General features: G+C 36.3%; 1 protein-coding gene across 1 annotated transcript; it reads right to left on the minus strand.

Moving 5' to 3' along the window:
* Nucleotides 1–2,010: 2,010 nt before the first annotated feature.
* On the minus strand, nucleotides 2,011–22,187 carry KPNA5 (karyopherin subunit alpha 5). Its single transcript, XM_030944950.1, has 14 exons — nucleotides 22,075–22,187; nucleotides 19,886–20,019; nucleotides 17,511–17,612; nucleotides 17,328–17,427; nucleotides 16,472–16,566; nucleotides 15,563–15,694; nucleotides 15,207–15,295; nucleotides 13,950–14,049; nucleotides 12,219–12,382; nucleotides 11,094–11,172; nucleotides 9,990–10,115; nucleotides 9,008–9,135; nucleotides 7,202–7,380; nucleotides 2,011–5,647 (listed from the first exon to the last, which is right to left on the minus strand). The coding sequence occupies exons 1-14, from the start codon at nucleotides 22,076–22,078 to the stop codon at nucleotides 5,460–5,462; spliced, it is 1,620 nt and encodes a 539-aa protein (XP_030800810.1). The 5' UTR covers nucleotides 22,079–22,187; the 3' UTR covers nucleotides 2,011–5,459.
* Nucleotides 22,188–22,239: the final 52 nt, after the last annotated feature.

The following is a 22,239-nucleotide window of genomic DNA, read 5'->3' on the forward strand; positions in this document are numbered from 1 at the left end:
TCTGCCCGATCCCACCACATTACTCTTTAAAGTAAATCTAAAGGTTTTTTGAAGGAAAGAGAGCATTACTCCAAGTTTACATACAACACAAAATCAATTCTTTATGCAATTATTCTTTTTACACATATAATTCTGAGTTTATACATATGTATAAAACACATACTTATATCTTACAAATATCTATCTATATATATTTAAAAAGCATTTCCATGATGAATTATGAATTATGAATTGGGGCACAGCCAGTATTATTATGAATATATTAAAAACTGTACTCCCAAGTATAATGTTTCACTTGGAAAAACTTCGCTGAATGTTTTGGGACAATTTTCATGATTTCCTGTACTGCTGGTTCCCAGGGCCACGCTGCTGGCTCAGAAGAGAGGAGGGTGGAAATGGGAGCTATACCAAAGCAGATTGCTGGGATGTAAAATGCCTCCTTTGCACCGATTACTGCCAAACAGAGGACAGCAGTTTTCACTATTGTTGCCTTTGATGACCAGCAAAAACAATCCTGTAGATTGTCCTTGTTTAGGTGTGCCTTCCTGAAATAGCGAGGTGGCTGACATCAGCTGCCCACTTTCTGACAGGCTGCTGCTTTAATAAAGAGCTAAAATCTCTTAAAACTCATAGTACTACAAACTCTGCTTTAATCAACAATCCAAGGATGTAAAGTCCTTAGCCTACAGAACAGCATCTGAACAGGTTAGATAAAGCAGTAATTGATTTCTGAAGCTAACTTTGAATAAAAGCAACTTGCTTTTACTCCGTCTGACATGACATATACATCTCCATCTGTTTTAAACAGATAACCCCACTCAATTTTCACTATGTTTAGAGTTTAAGGTATGATTTCTAGTGTAGCCAGAAACCCCAGGCATTGAAATGCAAATATTTATTGCCTGAGCAATTTATTCCCAGCTTAAACTCCAAAATAGTCTAAATCCACTAAATGTTGCTTTTCCATGGCAAATGGATTAGGATCAGAAAATTGCTGATACATAACTAACCGCAGCAAGCTGAAGATGCTTGTTTCAGAAGCTAATTCTATATTTACTTTTTAATTGTGATGTTATGTCTGCAACGCTTTGAAGAGATACTTTGCCTTTTTTAATGACTCAATTCAACTACTTTAATTGCAGGCCAGAGATGCTAGACAAAGCAAGAAACAAAGCTCGAGTGAAAGCCTGTTACATCATGATTGGGCTCTCAATTATTGCCTGCTTTGCTGTGATTGCTTCAGCTAAGAAGGTGAGGTATGACCATGTAGCGTACTTGAAAATAATGGAATTCTGTGAAAACCAAGAGCAGCAGCTGAGAGCTGCCCAAGCTTTAGCTAATGTAGTCTCTGTCACCCCCACCACCCCTAAGCGGCTGTTGCCCATTCCTGAGGCTGGGCAGCTTTCCCTGGGTGCACCCTTACTCATACGCTGTTACTTCCTCAGGCTGCTGCACGTCACGAGTCCTTAACGAGCCTGAACTTGGCAAAGAAGGCCAAGTGGCGGGAGGAGGCTGCGCTGGCCGCGGAGGCAAAGACCAAGTAACTTCGTCTGAAATGCTGAATGTCCTTGGAAGAGCAAAATTAACTGCTGCTGAGAGCAATTAGTGAGTTTGACCCCTAAATGGACAACTGTAGTATGCACACCCTAGAGCCAGTAAGGGCAGCTACAGCATCACAAAAAGAATGGGAATGGCTCTTTCATTAGGAAGATATTCAGGATACTTGTTGCATATAATTAAAGCTATTTAGAATGTTCTGCATATTATTAAAAGCAGTAATTAGTTTTAAAGGGGATGAGGTAGTTTCCTAAGAATGTCAGGTACCTTTGCTTAGATAATCACAACATTTTTACACCCAAGAAGTTTTCTGTCTGGTGACAGTGCACAGTTTTTCAGTGCACGAATTGCCACTTGGAACTCATTGGCATCAATGCTGTATTCAAAATGGTATTTGCATTTTTAGCTTTAAGCAGCAACACTTACTGAATCATTAAATAAATACAGTAAACATCTGTAAAATAGGTTTTATTGGTTTCTGTATGGTATTTGGAGATTTAACATTCCATAATATTGCATACTACTTGTATGTGTTCTGTTACAGTAATGGGCCTTTGGCCTGGACTTAAAGATGCACTATTACTGTCTGAAGTTAATACAGATAATTTAGATTTCCCACATTATACATGTAAGACATTGTGCCATAAGTAACTAGAATTTTTCATTCCAGATTTCAGTGAAATCTTGAGGTCACAGTTTAAGTCCACGTATCAATTTGCAGACTTATTACAAAAATTCTCAGCTGTACAATTTAATAAATTCAAACCTACTGAGAATTAACCATGAAGGAAAGACAATAGTGCATCTTTACTATATTTTTAAAGACAGGCCCAACAATAAATAGTTTCCAGTTGCAAACTTGCTCTACAGCAAACATTTCTGTGCCAACATTATTACTATTTTCTGATTGCTGCTACGAACAGTGTGTAAAGCAAATACTAGAAAATTAAAAAGCTGTATGAACCAATCCTCAGACAAAAGTGCAATGATGAAAAAATTAGATATGATTCAGTGTAACAAGAGTAGGGAACTAATAAAAAAAATCTTATGCTCTGCATAGTTGCATAGATTAGTTAGTTAGTATTTAAGCAGAACAAATGGTACCCTTTTAATTAAACCCAAACCCTTGTATTTTTAAAAAGACTTTGATGGGGCACTTCAGATTGCATATAAAATGCCAAACTTAAAGAGATTTTCATATCACAGTTTTGTTTCTCTCTCCATACTAGTTTCATCTCTTTAGGCATCATCATAATCATGCTCCTACCTGTAAATGAGTACACCAGAGCTGACCTTAAGTCATAATCTCTGGTTTTATTTTGTTCATTTATGTGCTTCTAACAAAGCATGACATAAACCCAGTGATAAAATAGGAGAGACCATCCTTTAAACAATTTTCATTATTATTTTTTAACACTATCAGGGTAAACCAAATGTTGAGTTTAAATAAAGACTTTCATCATCCTAAGTCCATCAATTTTAGTTCCCTTTCAAACTGTTCCATTTAACTGAGGCATGAAATATAGTTTGTCTAAATGTGTAAAGTGCAGTCACTAACCGTCCACAAGATAGAATAATATATCCACACAACTGAAGACATTCTTTCAAAACAAATATAACACTTTAAATCTCCCCTCTTTTCTTAATTTTCAAGTCTTTCAATTAAGATTTTCATAATTGAGATTTGGTTTAAATAAGAGAGGCTTATAAATGTAGTTTTACAGGGTTGTCCAAATAAAAAGGAGGCACAGCTGGTTGTTATCAAAACAAGGTTGTTAGAAACAAAGGAATACCCTGTTACCTGAATATTTCTCTTACACTAGAACACTGAAATTCAGCATTTGCTAGTAACCTTGGTAGATTTCCATGATTGTTACCCTGTTCTTTGATAGATGGGCAGTGGGGAGATCATGGGAAAGAATGAGGGTCGGTATATGAAAACCTAAAACTATAAGAGTAAAAAGGGCGTAAGTACAATTACCTAACATTATATGAAAATTTGGCAGCTGTATTCAATATTATCACACTATTCAAAACTGTTGTATGCTGTACAAATCTAGGTTTAAAGTGTCATTTGCTAAAATATCTCATTATTCAGAGTTCATAAAGTAACAGCACTCCTATATACACTTCTTACACTTCTATTTTCCACTAAAAAGACTTCTAAGGGAGGTTGCTTCCCTCGCAGTTATATCTTAGTCAAAACTGACCATTAATTTAGAAAATCCACTTCAAGTCCCACATTCAATTACAATATAGAATATATTGCTGTAACATCAAAGTGAAACATCTTAGAATCTTAACTTGCATGTAAAAAAAATTCTAAATATAAAATGGTACTGTAAATGATACCATCTTTAACCTGTATTTTTCAGTGCATTAAAATATTATTTAGTGACAAGCACAGTGCCATGGGTAAGTGTTTTGAAGTTAGAATTGCAGCCTTTTATGAAGCATGAAATGCTCTCATATGTCACAGATTTCACTTAACCCAGGAATTTGATGTTAATATATTAATTACAGGTAATAAAAAATAGCAATACTTCAGAGTTAATCCAAAGTATTAATTTCTCCAAATGAGATATACTACTAATACACCAGAAACACTACTTATAGGCAAGTCAAAGCAGAGCATACATTTTTCTGTACTCAAAACTGTTAACGTAAATATTATAATTCTGTATCTTTTAGTGTTTAACAGCAAACACTGTATATTGTAGAACCTAAATATTTAGATGACAGTAACTTCTAGTTAGTTTTGGTGTCCACATACTTAATGCTATTTACAGTACAACAAACTTTTCCTTCAACTGGTGTGATTCACTATTCATATTTCACTGCAGTATTTCTATTGTCTTACCAAAAGCAAACCAAATTCATTAACCTAAGGAACAATTCAAGTGGCAGTAGCATACTTGGTCAAAAAACAACACTGACTGTCTAAATTTTAAAGAAGCTATTGTACTAAAAGGCAAACATTGCAATGTTTCTCAAACTAAAGTGGTGTTACCACATCTTGACAGAAGACAGCTGTAAAACATCAGCTTGGTGATTGGTGCACCCTTCTGTCAGTCCTAATTGCAGCTTTCTTGTGGTAACTGCAGCGGCTGCTTCCACTGCAAAGTACTGCAGTTGTGGCTGACTTGTAATGCCATTTAGCAGCTTTCATTACAGAGCCAACATCTAATGACCAGCAAGGTCTCTGCTGATTCCAATTTGAAAACCTGTGAAATAGTCCTCTTCCCACATAATTCAGGAAGAACTTTTTCATATATTCAATATTCTATTAGGTAATTAGCATTATATATGTATATCTATTATGTCTTTAAATACATTTTATAAATAAATTCCAACAGTGTGTTGTAAAGTAAGTAATGCATAAAAGTTTCACAATTTAAATAAATATTTTTCACATTCCAATTCAGCTTCTTACAAGCTCATCTTTATTTCATGCCTTAGTTCTGAAGCAATGTTTCTGCTTCAATACAAGAGGTAGATTTGATAGAGACTGGGCAAGTCAAGCCTACTGCCAAAAATTCAACTGTCAGTAACTGTATTGCTGATATGAAGTTTGAGACTACATGAAAAATTCAGAACTACTACCTAAAATCCTACCAAGTCTTAGCTAAACAGTTCTTGTTAAATCACATTTAATGCTTTTAGACATGATTACTCACAGTTTTTTTTCTGTACATAAGAGATAATGAAGAACACAAATACAAAACACAGAACAGTTGTCTGTAACACAATATATAAAAGTGCATGAGCTGTTTCTTCATCTATTTCTGTAAAACATATTCAGCTTTTCCTCTAACTTTGGCCATAAAGAAAAGACCTCTGAGAAAAAGAAAACCCAAACCATACAAGTGTTTAAATTTTATGCTTATATTCACTTCAGTAGTTTAGAGCTGAAACCCCTCCATTGGAGCCTCCTGCTGTTGAAACACAAACTGCTGCTGACTTTCATCCACCTGAGGTGCAATACTAGAGTCCTCTTCTTCGACACCAAAATAATGTTCTATGAGTTCAAAAGCCTTTTGGTAGATCTCTTGGTTTTCATGCCTCTGAAGAAATTCAATTTTATCAAGTCCTAAATTCAAAATAGAAAATTTTCAAAAATATAGTTGTTTATATAAATGATGAATTCAAATGGAAACAGTTTAAAGTATAACAGTACTTCTTAAGACAAAAGATGCAACATCAAGTCGCCTCAATTAATTTGATATCACGGGTTCTTAATTTCCTAACCCATGTATTTCTAGTCTTCATTTTCTGCTGTCCAAACTCATTTTAAAACTAAGCTAGAAGCATTTCAATTAAACTAATATCCCAATTTCTCTTCTTCTACTCTTAAGTCTTCCCAAACTCTAAATTCTATCTCCACTCATGGAGCCGTACTAGGCACAGTCTGGTATTTTTTTTTTTTAATTTAATTGTAAGATTTAAAGATACTACCTTTTGGAAAGCTTATAATTTTGCAAGTAGAGGACATAATTCAGCCAAAGGAGCAGAGGTAGGGCTAGGCAGTCAGTTAGGTTAATATAAAATTTCTGTTTAACTTTTTAAGGTAATGTAGTTTCCACTTAGGTTGGATTAGAAAGAGCTCAAATGAACCCTTCTGGTGACTGCAGAGGCCAAAGCAGTGATGGTGATATAATCAGCTGTTTTCCTTACTTGAACTTATACTCTACAGCTTCAGCAGCCTATGCTTAAGTGCTAAAGAAAAGAAGAGAACCTAGAGAGTCAATATTTAAAATTATGAATGGACAGAAAATCTGTAATACAATAAATTCCATTAAAGTCTTCAGTACTTACTCCTCTTATGCATTAAATTGCTAGGTTCTTCAAGCATGCATTTGATTTAAAAAAGTGAACTCTGTAACAAGGAATTCAGATGTAAAGACTGCTTTACAGAAAAGTTAGTACCACCTAGTCAGATACAATGTGGTCAGTTAGAACTACAGTTCTATTAGTTACTAGCAGTTTCTGAAATTCAAATGTCTGACAATTTTGTTTTGTCAGAGCTATAAAAAAGGCAATTCTCCAAAAAGAATACCAGTTTCATTATAAGCCAATTGTAAAAGAATCCAGTCATGAGATTCCACAAATTAGAATGCCTTTATATAGAGGTTTAGTTCAAAAACTTTTATAAGATACTAAACAAAATACTTGCAAAAGTAAAGTAAGTGTTTTATGACCTGAAGTTCATTTTGCTGTTACTGATATTTACTATATTAAAAAGTAATCCAACTTTAGTATCAATTAAATAAACCCTTATCTTACATCCCTGTTGGTAATGAAACTGTAGCAGGCAGGACTATGTATTAAAAACTGTATTTAGGAATGGCTGATAAAAGCATGGTTCCAATAGACTGGGACACCTGGGTTAAACCCTTCTGAGAATGCTTCTCTAGAGGGACATTTAAACTGACCGCAGACAAACACCCAGATATTTTCTGCATTTAACCACTTTCCCCTAAATGTTACATTACTTACTTTGTGATACTTTATGTTTACTTCTGCTTGGAATAATTCTTGTATTAAAACTTACCAGCAAATTTCAAAATGACTCACAGTGGTTTTGTTTTTACAGCCTGGAATAAGGAAGTTCAGGTATGTGGTTTTACAAGAAGTGTATTCTTACCATAGGCTTCCTCTATTAGGGCACAGTAAGGATTAACGCCGATTCCATTTTGCTTTGACTCTTGTTCTCCAAGACGCAGAATATTTTCAAGTCCATTTAAAGCCACCTGTACTATTTTTGAATCCATTACAGTCAGGAGGTCACAAAGAGGCTTGGTACAACCTAGTGCTACCAAATACCTTTATAACAGAAACAAAACAGAGGAAGGGGAAAAGAACTGATAATCCAGAACATTTATTCTGACATACCAGTCTACTGCTATTAATACTTACTTTTGCTAAAAAAGGGGGCTGTAACAACAGAATTTCTAAAACATGCAACAATACAAAGAGAAATATAGCCCAAAATGAAATAAATATTACAATTTTTCTTAATAAAACAAAATGAACATGTGTATTCCTAATAGAAGTGTGAAATCTGTAGTCTTCTAAAATTCTTTTTACTACAATCTTCAGCGGGGTTTAATTGAATATAAAAGAAAAAAATTTATCAGGAAGTTCTTTTCTCAGGCCGTTGAAATTTCCTAGTGGTAAAAATATCAAGTAAACACATTAGATATATGTAAGAACACTGAGCACTGTTCTGTGCTAACACAGTTCACACTAGCAGTCCATTAAGATTTTAGCATCACCTACTATAAAGAAAAGGATGTAACTGTAAATACAAAGACAAAAATACTGGGATGCTGAGTATCCCACTCTTTTTCACAATTTTGAAAAAAAATTGTGTATGAACTTTCCCAAGTCAACCTGTGTCACTGCTTCTAGCATGTAAGTAAAATTATGACAGCAACATTTGCCTAAATACAGTCTAATTCAGTGGTTTAAAACTATCCTGCTGTTAGGCAGTAGTACCCTAAGGACATTAGGAGGACTAAAACTTCATTACACCAATAATATAAATGTATTTTTGATGAAGAGCCATTGTTATGGTATTATATGCACATCTACTATTTGAAGATCCTGAATTAAAATTTACTTTTAAAATGTTAGATTTTGAAATGTTACATTACACAAGCAATTAAAAGAAATTCAAAAAAACAAGACAATTTCCTTTGTTATCTCTGTTATCCCTCTGATAACACTAAGTGGTTTAAGAAAATCAGGATTAGTTATATTATAAATAAGAACATACTTCTTGCAACCAATCTCCCAAATATGCTGGAAAAGTTATCACATCACTTTCAGTTCTGGCTTTCAAATAATACAGTAACTTTTAAATCAAATTATCAGCTACTGATTCAAAGTGATCATTATTCTACAGTATTCAGAGAAACTAGAGTATTTTATTCTAGCAATTCTATCTTTGTAGCATATAAATAGCTACTGATAGTAAAAGTTTAATCAAACTCAGTTCTGAGCAAGTTTAGGTATCTGCTTTCAAATAATGGTGATAGTGAAGTTAAAACACATGAAGAAAGCACTAAAATCCCTGAAGTCTGTCCCCAAATATACAATCCCACTGTACAAGTTTTCTAAAGAACCCCCCCAGTTTTCCATTTTCAAACACAAACTGTTCATCAGCTGTTCAATTGTATTTGACAATGTAATATCAGCTGCAGAAGATAAGCCTGTGAAAGCTTTAGGTGCAACATCCCTGAAAAAAGTACAAATTATTTATTAAGTTTGTTGCATGTACTTTGATTTTTCTGAATTTCTACACTTAGCCTCTGTACAGAGTTTCAAGGAAATGAGGCTATGTTCAGGATTTTGTTGCTTGACTTGAATCTGCCAAGATTCAAATGCAGAAATCCAAATGCCCTGTAGAAGATCCTTAGGCAGAGAAAACAGTAACACACAAACTTACCTGATCTGTTCAGGGGTTCCTCCTGACGTTGCATTAGTTATGGCCCATGCTGCTTCTTTTCTGGTGCGAAATTCAGCTTTTTGAAGGATTTCAATCAATATTGGAAAAATATTTGCATCTATAACAGACTAATAGATGAAATTGTAACATTTTACAACCATTATAAAGATTTCAGAATGCTTATAGCTTTAACTACAAGAATTAGTGATGCCTGCTGATATTAAAGCAAAGAATATTTTGTTTAGATGATACATACCAAAAATGCTAAAGTGAAATTCAGAACTATTCCAACATTGCACTGCAGTGGCCATCAGAAAACCTTGGTTTTTTATTTCTCTGTTTCTGGTGGGCAGAGCCCAGCTTACTGGATTGGCCCATTTAAAAATCATACAACACATCCTGAGTTTTTGAACTGAAGATCAAGCCTCGGAACAAAATTTTCCATTTTACTGAGGTCCTGTGGACTCCATTGAGAGACTATGTCTGTAATTGGAGACTTTATTACATGTTTTAAGTTACATCAGGAAGTAACATCTTCGTCTCTGATTGAAGCAGAAGGGGAAAAAATAATTTTGGAATACGTGTTCTGATTCAGGATTCTCATTTTTATTGATCAGAACCTTCTTTCAGATAGCTCCAGTCACCTGGAACAAAATCCAGGATGCAGTAGTTTCCACAACAATACAACTCAGTGTTGATGACATCATGTCAAGCTGTCATCCAAGCAAAATATTCACCATTTATAAACTAGTTCACTTTTCACTGGACAAATTTGTAGTTGAAATTGTGACAGCTATTTCTATTTTAAAAATATCTCAAAGTTTAGAAGAAACCATTTAGGTTAGGTAAAATTACAGACAGTTAGGACTAAAACAAATAATAGAGAGCCAGTGCAGTATCCATTTACATCTTGTGAAGGAAAATCAAGTAAAGTAGTAAAATGAAAACAAAACCAACCAAGTAACAAATTTCCAGGCTTTACCTGAATCTGAGCTCTGTTTCCTGCAGTTATATTAGAAACAGTCCAGCATGCTTCTTTTCTGATGGATTCCTTGGGACTACTAAGCAAGTGCAAGAGACATGGTAATGCAGAGCAGTTTAGAATCACCTAAAATAAATTAAAAAGCGAAAACTGGGTTGTACTATATACAGCCTTGTGCAATATGCATATATATATATATATATATATATATAAATATAAAAGCATTTTACAGAGGACTTCAAAAGATCTTTGCAACACATTTATATTACACGAAGTGCCATACCCTGCAAAATTAAAGTGTTTAATGCTGTATTGTGTGATCAGACAATCCAGCAATTTGAGGGAATCTACCTTCAATTAAGTTCAGACCAAAAGACTGACAATAGCAAAACTAAGTAAGGCTGCTTAAGGCTAAAATATGAGCAAGACAAAATGATTGACAACTGCACACCTCATTTGTATAGTTATTTGTTAATTTTTTAAGAGATAAGGTTTTTCATTTAATTCCTTAGCAAAATCCTTTTCTCTAGCGCTCACAAATTATGCAGGTAACATTTTTCCTTATGTTCTGTTTACTGGAGTACTGTCAGCCTTTTAGAGAGAATTATTTTTAAAGTAGGACCTGTCTTCCTATTTCCTGCATTACTTCAAAATCAATGCCATTGCCTAAAATTAATAAAATAGATCTTTAGAATAAATTACATCAGTAAGACTATCACATACAAACCCAAGGACAAATTAAGCATAAGCATGGCTTAGAAGTGAAAACCTTGACTGCCTTTAAGATTTGAAGAAGGGGAACCATAATAAGTAACTGAGCCCCCTGAAAGGAAGGGAAAAAAATCTAAAAACCAAAAAAAGCAACAGTCAAAGTACCATACAGAAACAAAGCAATCCACTACATACAATGCTGTAAAAAAATGTTCATTCTTGCACTAACTTGATGGTTAAAATAGGAGCCTAAACTGTCAATTCAACAATACAGGTTTCTAGAAAGCCTCTTTCAGTGACATATGCAGATACCTGTACTGGACATGTATTTTGTTAAAGTTTTCACAAAATTCTGTCTTGCCAAATAATTTTTCTCAAATCAACTAGTCTTACCTGTGTTTGGATATCATCCCCAGTAACAATATTTCCAACAGCTCTTAATGCAGGGGATACCACCTTGTAATCATTATGCCTGGAGAGAAATATTATATTGCTTGATATTACCAAGTGTTAAAACAATAATTTTGCATTTTCAGCAAACAAGGGTTTACTTCAGATGCTAAGTATTTAGTTATCAAAAACACTAATTGCACTTCCCCTGTTTAGCCAAATTTGACTACTACAACCCCACAACTGAATTGCTGATTCAAAGACTGAGCACCTCTATGGAACAACACAACTCAGAGCAATCTGCTCAGCAGATCCATTTCACCCAGCTCAAGTATTATTAAATACGATACTGGAACATGTGTCATTCAGTAGCCACAGAAACAGAGGGGCTGTTATGAGGTGTATACTAAAGTTTAGTATGTTTTGTAAGCAAAATTACCCCTTTTGTGAGTCAATAATCCTAGAAGCCAGCACATGAAGTCCATATTCAGCTGCCTGATGTGTGTGGGAAGGAAATTACAGTTGTCCTAGAGCTTCTATGGAAGAGAAAGCACTCTTCCCTGTCCTGATAGCTATTGAAACGAGCTTTTCATGGGGAAGTGTGCTGAGCTATCTGTGCTGGGAACTACTATCCCAGATCTACTCTGCAGTCCCACGTGAACACAGGGATTTAGTCTCCCTTTCCAGGAAAATAATAAACCAACCCAAACAAACTGGAACAGTTTAAAAATGGCTCTAACCAGCCTCTGGACTTCATTGAGTCTAAGAACTGTCTGTAAAGCAATTATATGTCCTAGAAAGGAAAGTACAACAGTGAAATTAAAAAAAATTAATTTGCAATTCAACATTGGTCGCCAGTCTTTGCCCTCCTACTTCTTCATGTATATAAATTCCTACATTAAATTTTAAGGAATTTAAGGAAATACTTGGGAGAAAACTTTTTTCACTGTCAATGTCAGGAATAATTGCAGGAGCTGAGCAAGCTAGCAAGCAGCTTAAAAGACTTCAGACTGAATTCATGTTCATCACTTTTCATAAAAGTAAATTAAGACATCAGGTGAGAAAACATAGCTTAATTTTAACATTAACAGTACTATAAGATATTTATTTGGTGAGAAGAAGACTTACATAAGCAGCTCTACCAATCTTCGACAGACTCCAGAATCAATAACAGCCTGAATTTTATCATTGGGACCATCTGAAAGGTAAGAGAGGGCCCAGCAAGCATCTGCTAATACATCCGGGTCACTGCTAAACAACAGTCTTGATAAAACATTTAAGCAAGGAGCAACCTAGGTTAAAGAAAAATATTGCATGAAATTAGGTGTTCCATACTTTTCAAGTTTCAGAGAACACTCTGCAAAGGCATAAATGTGCAAAACTATTTACTGCTCAGGTACATAAGGTCATTAATGAATGAGGACCCAGGTGGAACACTTCCTGATTAAACCAGATATCCAATTCAAACCAGCAAATTGGATAAATTCTGATTCACAACCTATTGATTGAGAGATACTGCATTAAGTATATAATTGTTTAGCTTAAATAAAAAACCATCTGCTTTTACAGGAATTGCTGATGCTTTTTTAATCATTGAGGGAGCAAAATCTCTAAGTAACAAAAGTTTGGGGTTTATTTTTTTTTGTTTTGCTGGCTTTGCAGGAATACTGGCAGTTATTTGTAATAACCAACCTAGAGTAACTCACGCAGCACCCAACATTCACTGAACCAGTGAAAGAAACAATGTCTCATTTCAGTTCTCACTGCCACTGTACCCTCTGGCCTTCATCTCTGTAACTTCTGCACAGAGCCAAATGAACTAGACCATCTTAGCATCATTTGGAACCTGACAGGTGTCTGCTGTACAGCCTGGGACTTTCATATTCTTCGTAGAACTTGATTCTTTACCTTACATGGGTTATGCAAATTCAGTCTCTATTATGTGTCCAACTGCTGCTATTGCAAAGGGCAAAAAGCAGAGGACTTAGTCTTATTAGCAGCTGCCTACACGGCATCCTTCTCCTGTGAGGCTTTGTATTCAAACAGCAAAAAATCTTGTTTTTTCACTACCAGAACAAAACACTAGTAAAGGATATAGGTTAGGTAGAATCATTGTGAGATGATCAATTAACAGATATCAGAAATCCCCCCCTTTTTTTTAATATTTCTTGAAGAATAATTAAGCAGCAATAACTACTAGTTAGTAATTACTAACTCATGAGGTAAAACTCTCTTCAGATTAATTTTAACGATAGTTTAAACTCAGTCTCTTCTACCAGAATATCCAGTGTTAATCTTTTTAAAAGTCATTAGCCTTATCAAAAATTAATTTCATAATGAAAAGAAGCTAAAACTCCTACTAGTCTCTATAGTCTTTACAGCCACATACTAGAGAGAAGAAAAAAAAAGGGAGAGCATGTAGGCTCTCTCTGACATCATAGTCTGATTTAACTGCATCTGACAGCAGGAAACTCAAAATTTTATTCATGCAGCATGCACTCACAATCATAGAACAAAAAAAAAAATTGAGGAAGCTTCAACTATAACTCACATTCTCTACAACAGTTCTGGAGAAAATACAGTCCCACATGGTTTAGTGCTGAATGTATAATCTGTCCATCACTTCACACCAGTGTATGACTATTTGCACCAGATTATAGCCTCAAGTTTTTAAGTGATATGATTTTACTGCTGATCAGTGCCAAAGTAGATGATTTTTCACAGATACAACAGATGGGCAAGACTGTGTGATGACATTAAAAACATAAAAAGTATGTCTGTATTCAGATTCAAAGATTCTGTTATAAAATATTACAAACATAGATATTCTTTAGCTTTCTGATTTCTACTTTATTATACCTTACTGAAGTCTGGAGGTGGGTTCTTTCCTCTACAAAGATTTGAGAGTGCCCAGACTGCATTTCTAGTTGTTGTAAGACGATTTGAATTTGTTAACAATCTGTGAGAGACAACAATAAGAAAAAAGTAATTTTTTATTAAAATTTAGTTAATTTTCTGGCTATTGTTAACAAAGGACCATCACATAAGGAAGAGAAATTCTATTATTGATCACTAGTTTAAATTTATTTATCTTCATATCTTACATGCTGCAACTATTTTATTAAAATCAACTGAATCTGAGATTATTTTGCATAATTTTGGGAGGTCTCATTCCCAAATCAAGTACATGCATATAAAGCAAGCAACTGCTTATATGAAAAATCATTCAACTAAACCTTTCTGAGGGTCTTTAGGAGGGGCTAGGAGATGCAACCCTGCATGGAATGAACTTCGATGTTTTCATTCAGAAAATGCAATTAATAATAATAAAAAACTTCCATAAAAAGTCGAAACCTGGAAGTTCTTGTAAAAAAATTAACACATTACTTCTGCTTTTGCCAAATAGAACATGAAAGATTCAACACCTGAAAAATCAGGTACATAACAAAATGTCTAAAATGTTAATTCTTTAAGCCCTTGGTGAAGATAATCATGTTCTCCCCTACTATTTTAAGCTATTTTACAAAGGTTTCATTTTATTACTTTAAGTGGTAATAAACTGAGTAACATTTGTCTTGTGCAAATTTTTCCCTGTGATAAAAATACAATGGTAAGCACATAGTAAATGCTGGAATGATATTCCTAGTGAAGATAAATCTTCTTGTGGAACACAGCTCATGTAAGAACTACTCTGTCAGCTCATCTCAGCAAGCAAATAGATAAATAGGAAGACTAGAGCTTGGAGATACTGAATAAAAATGGAGAAAACAGCCCATTGCCTAGGCAGATGGAAACGTACAAGAGGGAATCAAATTATGTCTTGCACCCCATACATTCAGAAATCTGACAACACAGAGTTGGCACAATACAGAAACTTCATACCTGTGAAGTAACACTTCCCTCCTTTTGCAAACATAGAAAAACTTCCAGTCGTGAACTACTTAATTAAAGATATGCATGAAGCTCATGTAAACCAAAACATTAAATTGCTTATTATATTGTTATGATTCTCAATTTAGACAAAAAACTTACATTCTTTTCAAGTAAATTCTAAGCTGAAGTTTTTATTTATCTATACACATACAATATATTATAGTATTAATTTACAATACTTACTCTAAGAGAGGTGGCAATATTCCACAGTTCAAAACAAAGTCTCTGCATTCTGCATTATCACCAGCAATGTTCCCAAGAGCCCATACTGCCTTAAAAAGGAAAGCATCCAAGTGAATTTATACACACTTGCAAATCAACTTTTACAGATATTCTATACGTTTTACAGCAAATATTACAGAATAGAAAAAAATCCACAATGGTAAAAAATTGTGACAGTAAATTTTTATCTTCCTGCAGGCAGATCAACTAGCTTGTAGGCAAATGGGGGTCAAAGCCTTTGTAACCCCACACACCCCAAAAGAGACACTCATAACTGAATTTTAAGTAGTTATAAAACCCCTCAAGAAGACAGTTACCTGCTCCTGTACATCTTCATGTTCTGAACTAAGCAACTTAATAAAAATGGGAACAGCTCCAGTTTCAATTACAACTTTGGTGTGTAAGAAAGTTCCAGACGCTATGTTTGTCAAAGCCCAAGCTGCTTCAAACTGTTGACGAACACAAACATAGCCATGTTAAACCACTCAGCAATAAAACTTAATATCATGACATGAAGTTTGACATAGGAGTTTCAGAGATTCATTTTCCAAGTTTTTTTCCTTTCCATTGACATGCAGTTATAGTACTCTACACAATAAAAAACCTGGCATTGACAAAATCTCTATTTAGTAAGAACTTCCAGTAACTACATTATTTTTAGGTTTTGGCTTACAGAATTAAGAAAGATTTTGAGTCACTATTAACCAGTACAGATACCTTTTGTTTACTCAATATTAAGTTAATTCTTCTAGAACAAATGTCCACAAGGCCTAAGTGCTATTCCCACAGAGGAGTAGACAGAATTATTTACTCCTACCATTAATTAGATATTTTCTCAAAGATTTTCTAAAAGGATTTCAAACAAGGCTGTCAGTTTCCTGTATTTCAATACTTAGTAAGACAGATTCGGCTCACACATCGTTGCTGATAATCTCGATATACCACTCTGTAAATCCTCTTGAACACCTTTTGCTTTCAACACCCAAGTTTTTGTCCAGCTGAATACATGACCCTAAAGACTACTATGGAATTCACAAAGTCAAGTCACATTTTTAGCAGCAGTAATGAAAACATATTCAGTATGAATATGTTCATTCAGTGGTGAAAAATAATTATATTTGGTTACTCAAAACCCCCATCAAACAAAACAACATGTGCCTTCCAAAGCTCTTTTGGATGGTTTCTAATCCCATTTGAAAACCCCAATCAGTACAAGCTGAACTCACTTGTAGAGTGTAATTTTCACTCCTCTCTAGAAATTTCACAAATCTCTGTACTACTCCCGGTTTTTGAATGACTTCATCTATAGGTGGATTAGGCTCTAGGGAATAAAAACAAACATATTTGTGTTAAAAGACCAAATAAATTCCTTTTTCAATATGACAAAAACCATGAATATGATTTGTAGATCTTATAATTTCATTCAATCCTTTTCTTTCCAAAAGGAGTTACGAACTTTTCACTTGCAGGATCTTCTCTATGAAGTGGTACAATGTAGTAAACACCCTGCTACATATAATAACAGTAACACATACTATTACCATTTGCATGTTAGTAACATCACAAAACACTGTTTCTTCCACCAACAGCTCAGGTTGGTGGCAGAGCAATTATGGTTACTGGATGCTATTTTAAAAGACCAAGCATACCCTTACCTATCATGCTGTAAACATACCAGCATCACCTTAAGATTGCATGTTTTACAGCCCCAACAAAAACAAGTTACAACTCTTCTTTGCCAGCCATGCAATTTTTCTTCCCCTTGAGGAAAGAATGGGAGCGAGAAGCTGAATCACTGCAACAACTATTCTAAGTATGTTAGTGCGCAGTTAGTTACTGTCCTGGACACCTCAATCAAAAACATCCTTGTTTTTTACTTCAAAAGACTTAACATTGAACTAATGAAGATTTCTGTATTTAGCCATTAGGTCAGAAGAGATTCGGCACAGTTTATAAACAGAACTACAAATTTCTGCAAGATGTATTTCAAAATAAAACGTAAGTAAATGTTAACTGACTCTAAGTATAATTCATAATAACACAGAAGGAAGCAACTAGAAAAAACAGGCAATGTTTACCTACCTTTAGAGAGCAATTTTCTGAATTTCTGAGTTGCTGTGAGTTGCTGATCAGGATCATCTGAAAAAATCATCTGTACCATATCTACAGTAATAACTTCTTCCTAAAAATGCAAGGAAGATTTCTTATAGTGTACTACTATGCACATTAATAGATAACATTCTAAACACACTCTGAAGTATTTACCTCTGGAATTGGAACAGTAGAGCTGACATCGGGATCCTGAATTGGGCTTTCCACCATGGATTCTTCGTTTCCCGGGAGAGACACATTTCTGCGTTTAAACAGCTGAACAAAGGGGACATTTTGGGAGATGTTAGGAGTAACCAAAGTGTGGGTACAGATGACATACACTTGAAGAAATGCTTTCACCAATACCAGTCAAATAATTTTACCTATTCACCCACGCAAGGGAAATTTTATACAAAAGTTTAGATAACATAAAGGAGAAAAATTATCATATCTGTATTTTGAGAAACTGCACAGCAACGCTTCAAATAGACATTCAGAATAGATTCTTACTAGTTATAAAGATCCATAATTTTTTCCACAAGAAAAAGAAGATACAGATCTTTTTGCTTTTAGTCTTTTATCCCTTATAATTACCATGCATTTTAAACAAGAAATAGTATTCTACAAGCTACTTTCCCCTTTCTTAGTTTATAGGCTAAAATCACCAACACAGAGACAATGTTTGTGTTTCAGCACACTGCATTCCTCCCTTCTACAGAAGACTACTAAGCAGCACCTGTACTTTATGCCCAGCTGAGGAAAGATTAAACTAGAAACATAATTTTCATATGGAAGAGAAAAAAATAGTGTAGCTTCAAGGTGAACTTCTGAACCATGCAACATTAAACATTCGCTATGTCCAAAAATTGCTTTATAATTAGCTGCACACACTGCCTATGCTCAGAATACATACCAGCACTATAGTATTTAATAAAATATATGCAATGAGTGCCTCTTCATTTGCTGGCATATAAGCCAAACATTCACATTGACCTGCTCTCTTCTAGAAACCAAACCTAAATTTTTATCTTTATTCCAGTACTACACTTACAACAAGTGTAACCAACAAATTTAAGAATATTTATATTTCTACCTTTAGAAAGAAATTATAGGCTCTCAGCCCATTGACTAAGATTTTACCTGTAAGCATAATAATGAAACCACCTACAAATCCTGACATTTCGTCCCTCTAGGTGTCTACAGACCTAGGTTTCTGCTGTTCTACATGTCCAAAACTGCAGAACAACTCCATGTTTACATCCAGTTCTATTTCAACAGGAGCCTAAACCAAGTATTCTCTCCCCTGTTTGATGCACTTATGGGTTGGGTGTGATTCTGGACACAATGCAACTACAGAATACTAAGTGCAAATTCGGCTTAATTCCATTTAAACCCACAAAAGAACAAGAAACAATATTCCACTTTTGGAAGACCAGCCATTCTTTCTCAACGCTCAACAAGGACACAGAAGTTCTTGGTTGAAAAGTATAAACTTGCTTGGTCTTTCTACCAGTCACAATTTCTTCTGGAGCACAAGCAGTCTCATCTCCCTGCATAAACTCATTCTCAGGTCAGGAAGAGCTGAACAATACCAGTCCAACAAACTAAGATCAAGCAGACCATAACAGTAGTCTCGTGGTTACAACAATCAGCATGGGAGGGGAAACACCCATTATTTTCATCTTTTCATAATTTATCTAGGGAGCATTTACTACAAAATACGTAAACAAAACTTTCGGCAGGAACTGCAATGCATTACCCATTCAGAGATAAGTGCTCCAGTACCACACCACTTCTGACTCTTACCCCTCTGGCCCAAATAATTGAAATTATTTTTCCATGCACCACTTTCCCAGTAGAAGCGTAAACATTCCACCTCATAGCAGACTGCAGATCAGAGCCTGGGACACTCTCCAGGTTGTGGGAGACAGCCATCCACTTTAGACCAAACAGAAAAACAAACTACCTTCCTTACCTTCCTGGCAAGAAACTACAAAACATTCTGTGAGGAGGAACTATGACAAACTATTAGACAATACAATGTTCCATGTACTCTGATCACTAAAAATTCAATGAGAACAAATGTTTGTATAATAGTTCAGAGACACTAACTGGTAGCCACTTTATTAAGTTGGTGTAGAAGACCTCTTAGGCAATTTGAAGCATAGTATCAAAGATGAAAATAATCCTCTCCCTTCACACACCAAATTTGACCCCAGCTCTAGCAGAGAATGCAAGGTTTCAAATTCTTACTGGAAATATGACTGTTGTTTCAGTCTAGTCTCACATGCATAAACCTAGACTATGGACTGATGTTAAAAGTCACAGCTCTCTCCTCTGTGTGCCCTAGTAACTTAAAAGGGCTTCTATTCATCTTTTTATTATTCTACTGAGAGGTGCCTGGTGCTTTCCACAAATACAAACAAAACAGACATTCAACCTGGCACTCCTGGATTCCACTCCAGAGGATGAGTCTGCTCAAGTCCTTTCAGACCCCTGAATATAGCTCCACAGGCACTGAACAGTGAACAGCTCCCCAAGATGCTTACCTGCTCTTCTCTTTTCTGTTTCCGAAGCTGGATTCCTTCCTCCTCTCTTCTCCTGCGCATTTCTTGGGGATTAAGTGCATTATTCTTGTAGCTTTTCATTCTGAAGTTATCTTTACCTGGGCTTGCCATGTTGTCTGTTGAAAAAATACAAAGTTGCTCCAAAAGGTCACACCTGCCATCTCTTGGACAATGAAAATATCTACAGCAGCCGCTATATATTCCTGCATCTGTTTGCAATATCGAGTTCATCAACAAAAATCTTTAATGCAGAAATCACAGAAAACTTATGCCTAGATAGGCATTTGCAAACTGCAGATTAAACTACAGTTCATCTCAAGAATCAGATACAGCATTAAAGGGCACAGGCTAATGTAAAAATAAACTGGCATCTTACAAGCCAATTGAAAACCAAAAAGCTGCTAAAAAGACATTATGCTGCTAAATTTTGATTCTGTCAGCAAGCAAGCAAAAAAATTTCCTTCCTCCTCTCATAAAGATGACACTGAATGTACTACAAATAAACACAAACCGAAGAAGAAAATCTGCAGTAATTACTGGTTCATTTAATACTTTATGGCATTGTTTCTTTACTTTCACTATCTCACAGACATAACAGAAACTAAGGGCTATGCTTTTCCTTCTAAACTGTGTGCAGGAAAGTAATTTAAAGGTCAGTAGTACACAGACAAGCATACTCTTTTTCATTTAAACTAAAAAAATTATTGTCTCACTCCAATTACCAGTTCTTTTAATGGATCTAGTAGATTAGAATCTGGCTGTCATTTCAGGCGTATCAGCTGTGGAAAGATAAAAGTGATAGTTCACGATTCTGTCACCAGCACGATCAAACGGAGTGGAAAAGGTTGTTAACAGCACGGTGCCTTTTTATAAAGCTAGAACTGAAGCCTTCATCTGAGAAACAACTCATAAAAACAAGACTCTACACAAACTATCACTCCTCTGGAATTCTACAAGGAGAAAACATGTAAACTACAGCTCTTGAGCTATGCACAATTCTCTGGCAATCTCCATGCTGAGACAATTTGTTTTGGGGTTTTGTTTGGTTTTTTTTTTATCAGCAGTACCAAGGACCATGACACAAGCCATGAGAGGAAAACAGACTGCAGAACTTAGGCTGACATCAAGGCACCACCGCAAGGACTTGGCAGCCTATTTCACCCAAGTATCTGCTTCACAAGAGCCTAAGTAAACTACCGACATCTCTGCACAACAAGGCTAAGTGTGCCACTGTCTAAGGCAAATTTCTAGCAACAGTCATGTAACTTTATTTTCCCAACAATGCCACTGGATTATCTAGTCTTAGAACACCATCCCTTGCTTAATCATTCATGCCTTGCTAGTTTAGTTGTGCCAGTGAAACTGTCAGGCCGAGAAATGGACTGAACAAGAGAAATGCACGTTCAAAGTAACCCAGTCATCACCTCTCTGAAAAGTTAAAGGGCCAACTGGAAGGAAGGTCCCATCGAAACTGGTTTGAAAAGAAAAATTGAGAAATGTATAGCTTCCATCCCACCACAAGGCTTTGAATATAGACATCATAAGGACAAGAAGACTGGCAGTCCCTAGCTTCACACCGTCTGCATCTAGATCCAAGCAAGCCTGCACTTCTGTGCTACAAAACTACACCCGCTTTAACATTAAATCCCTCCACCCACCACATCCTGCACTGCACCCACTTGTTGTGCATAGTCTAACACCTATCATACTACTTTTTTTTTTTTCCCCCTCCTTGTCTACCGAAGGCTCACTAAACACGGCGGTTCGCTGTCCCTCCGCCCCCTCTCCGGCCGGACGCTGCCCACAGGCTTCGCACCGGCCCAGCCCGAGACCGCCAGGACCGACTGACCTGTCAGCCCGACAGGCCGGACACTCACCCACCCACCCAGCCAGCTCGGCTGCACACAGCGAGGAGCGACACTCTTCATCACGTCCCCAGCAGAAGGGGAGGAAGGCCCCCTCCGCCAGCAGCAAGGCAGGGAAGGGGGAGGACGGCAGAGCCCTCTTACCTGAGGAACCGGACACCCCGTCCCAGCCCCGACCGAGCTGCCATGCGGGCAGTGCCGCCGGAGCCAGCGGCAGACCGGCCTGCACCGGGCGCCCCGTCCACCCCAAGCGGTGCAGCCTCTGCTGCCCCTACCCACCGGCTCTCAGAGCCTTTCCCTCCTTACCCATCGCGGCGGACACGCCCGGCGCCCGGCGCCGTGCAAACGCGAGCTCGCCGCTCCGGAGCGCTCCGCACCGGCAGCACACACCGATGCAAGATGGCGGACACCGCCCCGCCGCGCGCCGCACTGGTCGGGGGGCGGGGTCCGCCGCTCCCAGCAGCCTCTGCG

Source organism: Camarhynchus parvulus, chromosome 3, assembly GCF_901933205.1.
Source record: "Camarhynchus parvulus chromosome 3, STF_HiC, whole genome shotgun sequence".
NCBI classification, from domain to species: domain Eukaryota; kingdom Metazoa; phylum Chordata; class Aves; order Passeriformes; family Thraupidae; genus Camarhynchus; species Camarhynchus parvulus.

Excerpts from the sequence above, each read along its gene's own strand:
- KPNA5 (XM_030944950.1), bottom strand. Across the intron at positions 16,567-17,327 it reads CAGAAAATTGCTCTCTAAAG|AGCCTAATCCACCTATAGAT; the intron begins GTAGGTAAACAT and ends TTTATTCCCTAG. Across the intron at positions 10,116-11,093 it reads GGGATGATATCCAAACACAG|GTGATTCTAAACTGCTCTGC; the intron begins GTAAGACTAGTT and ends AATTTATTTTAG.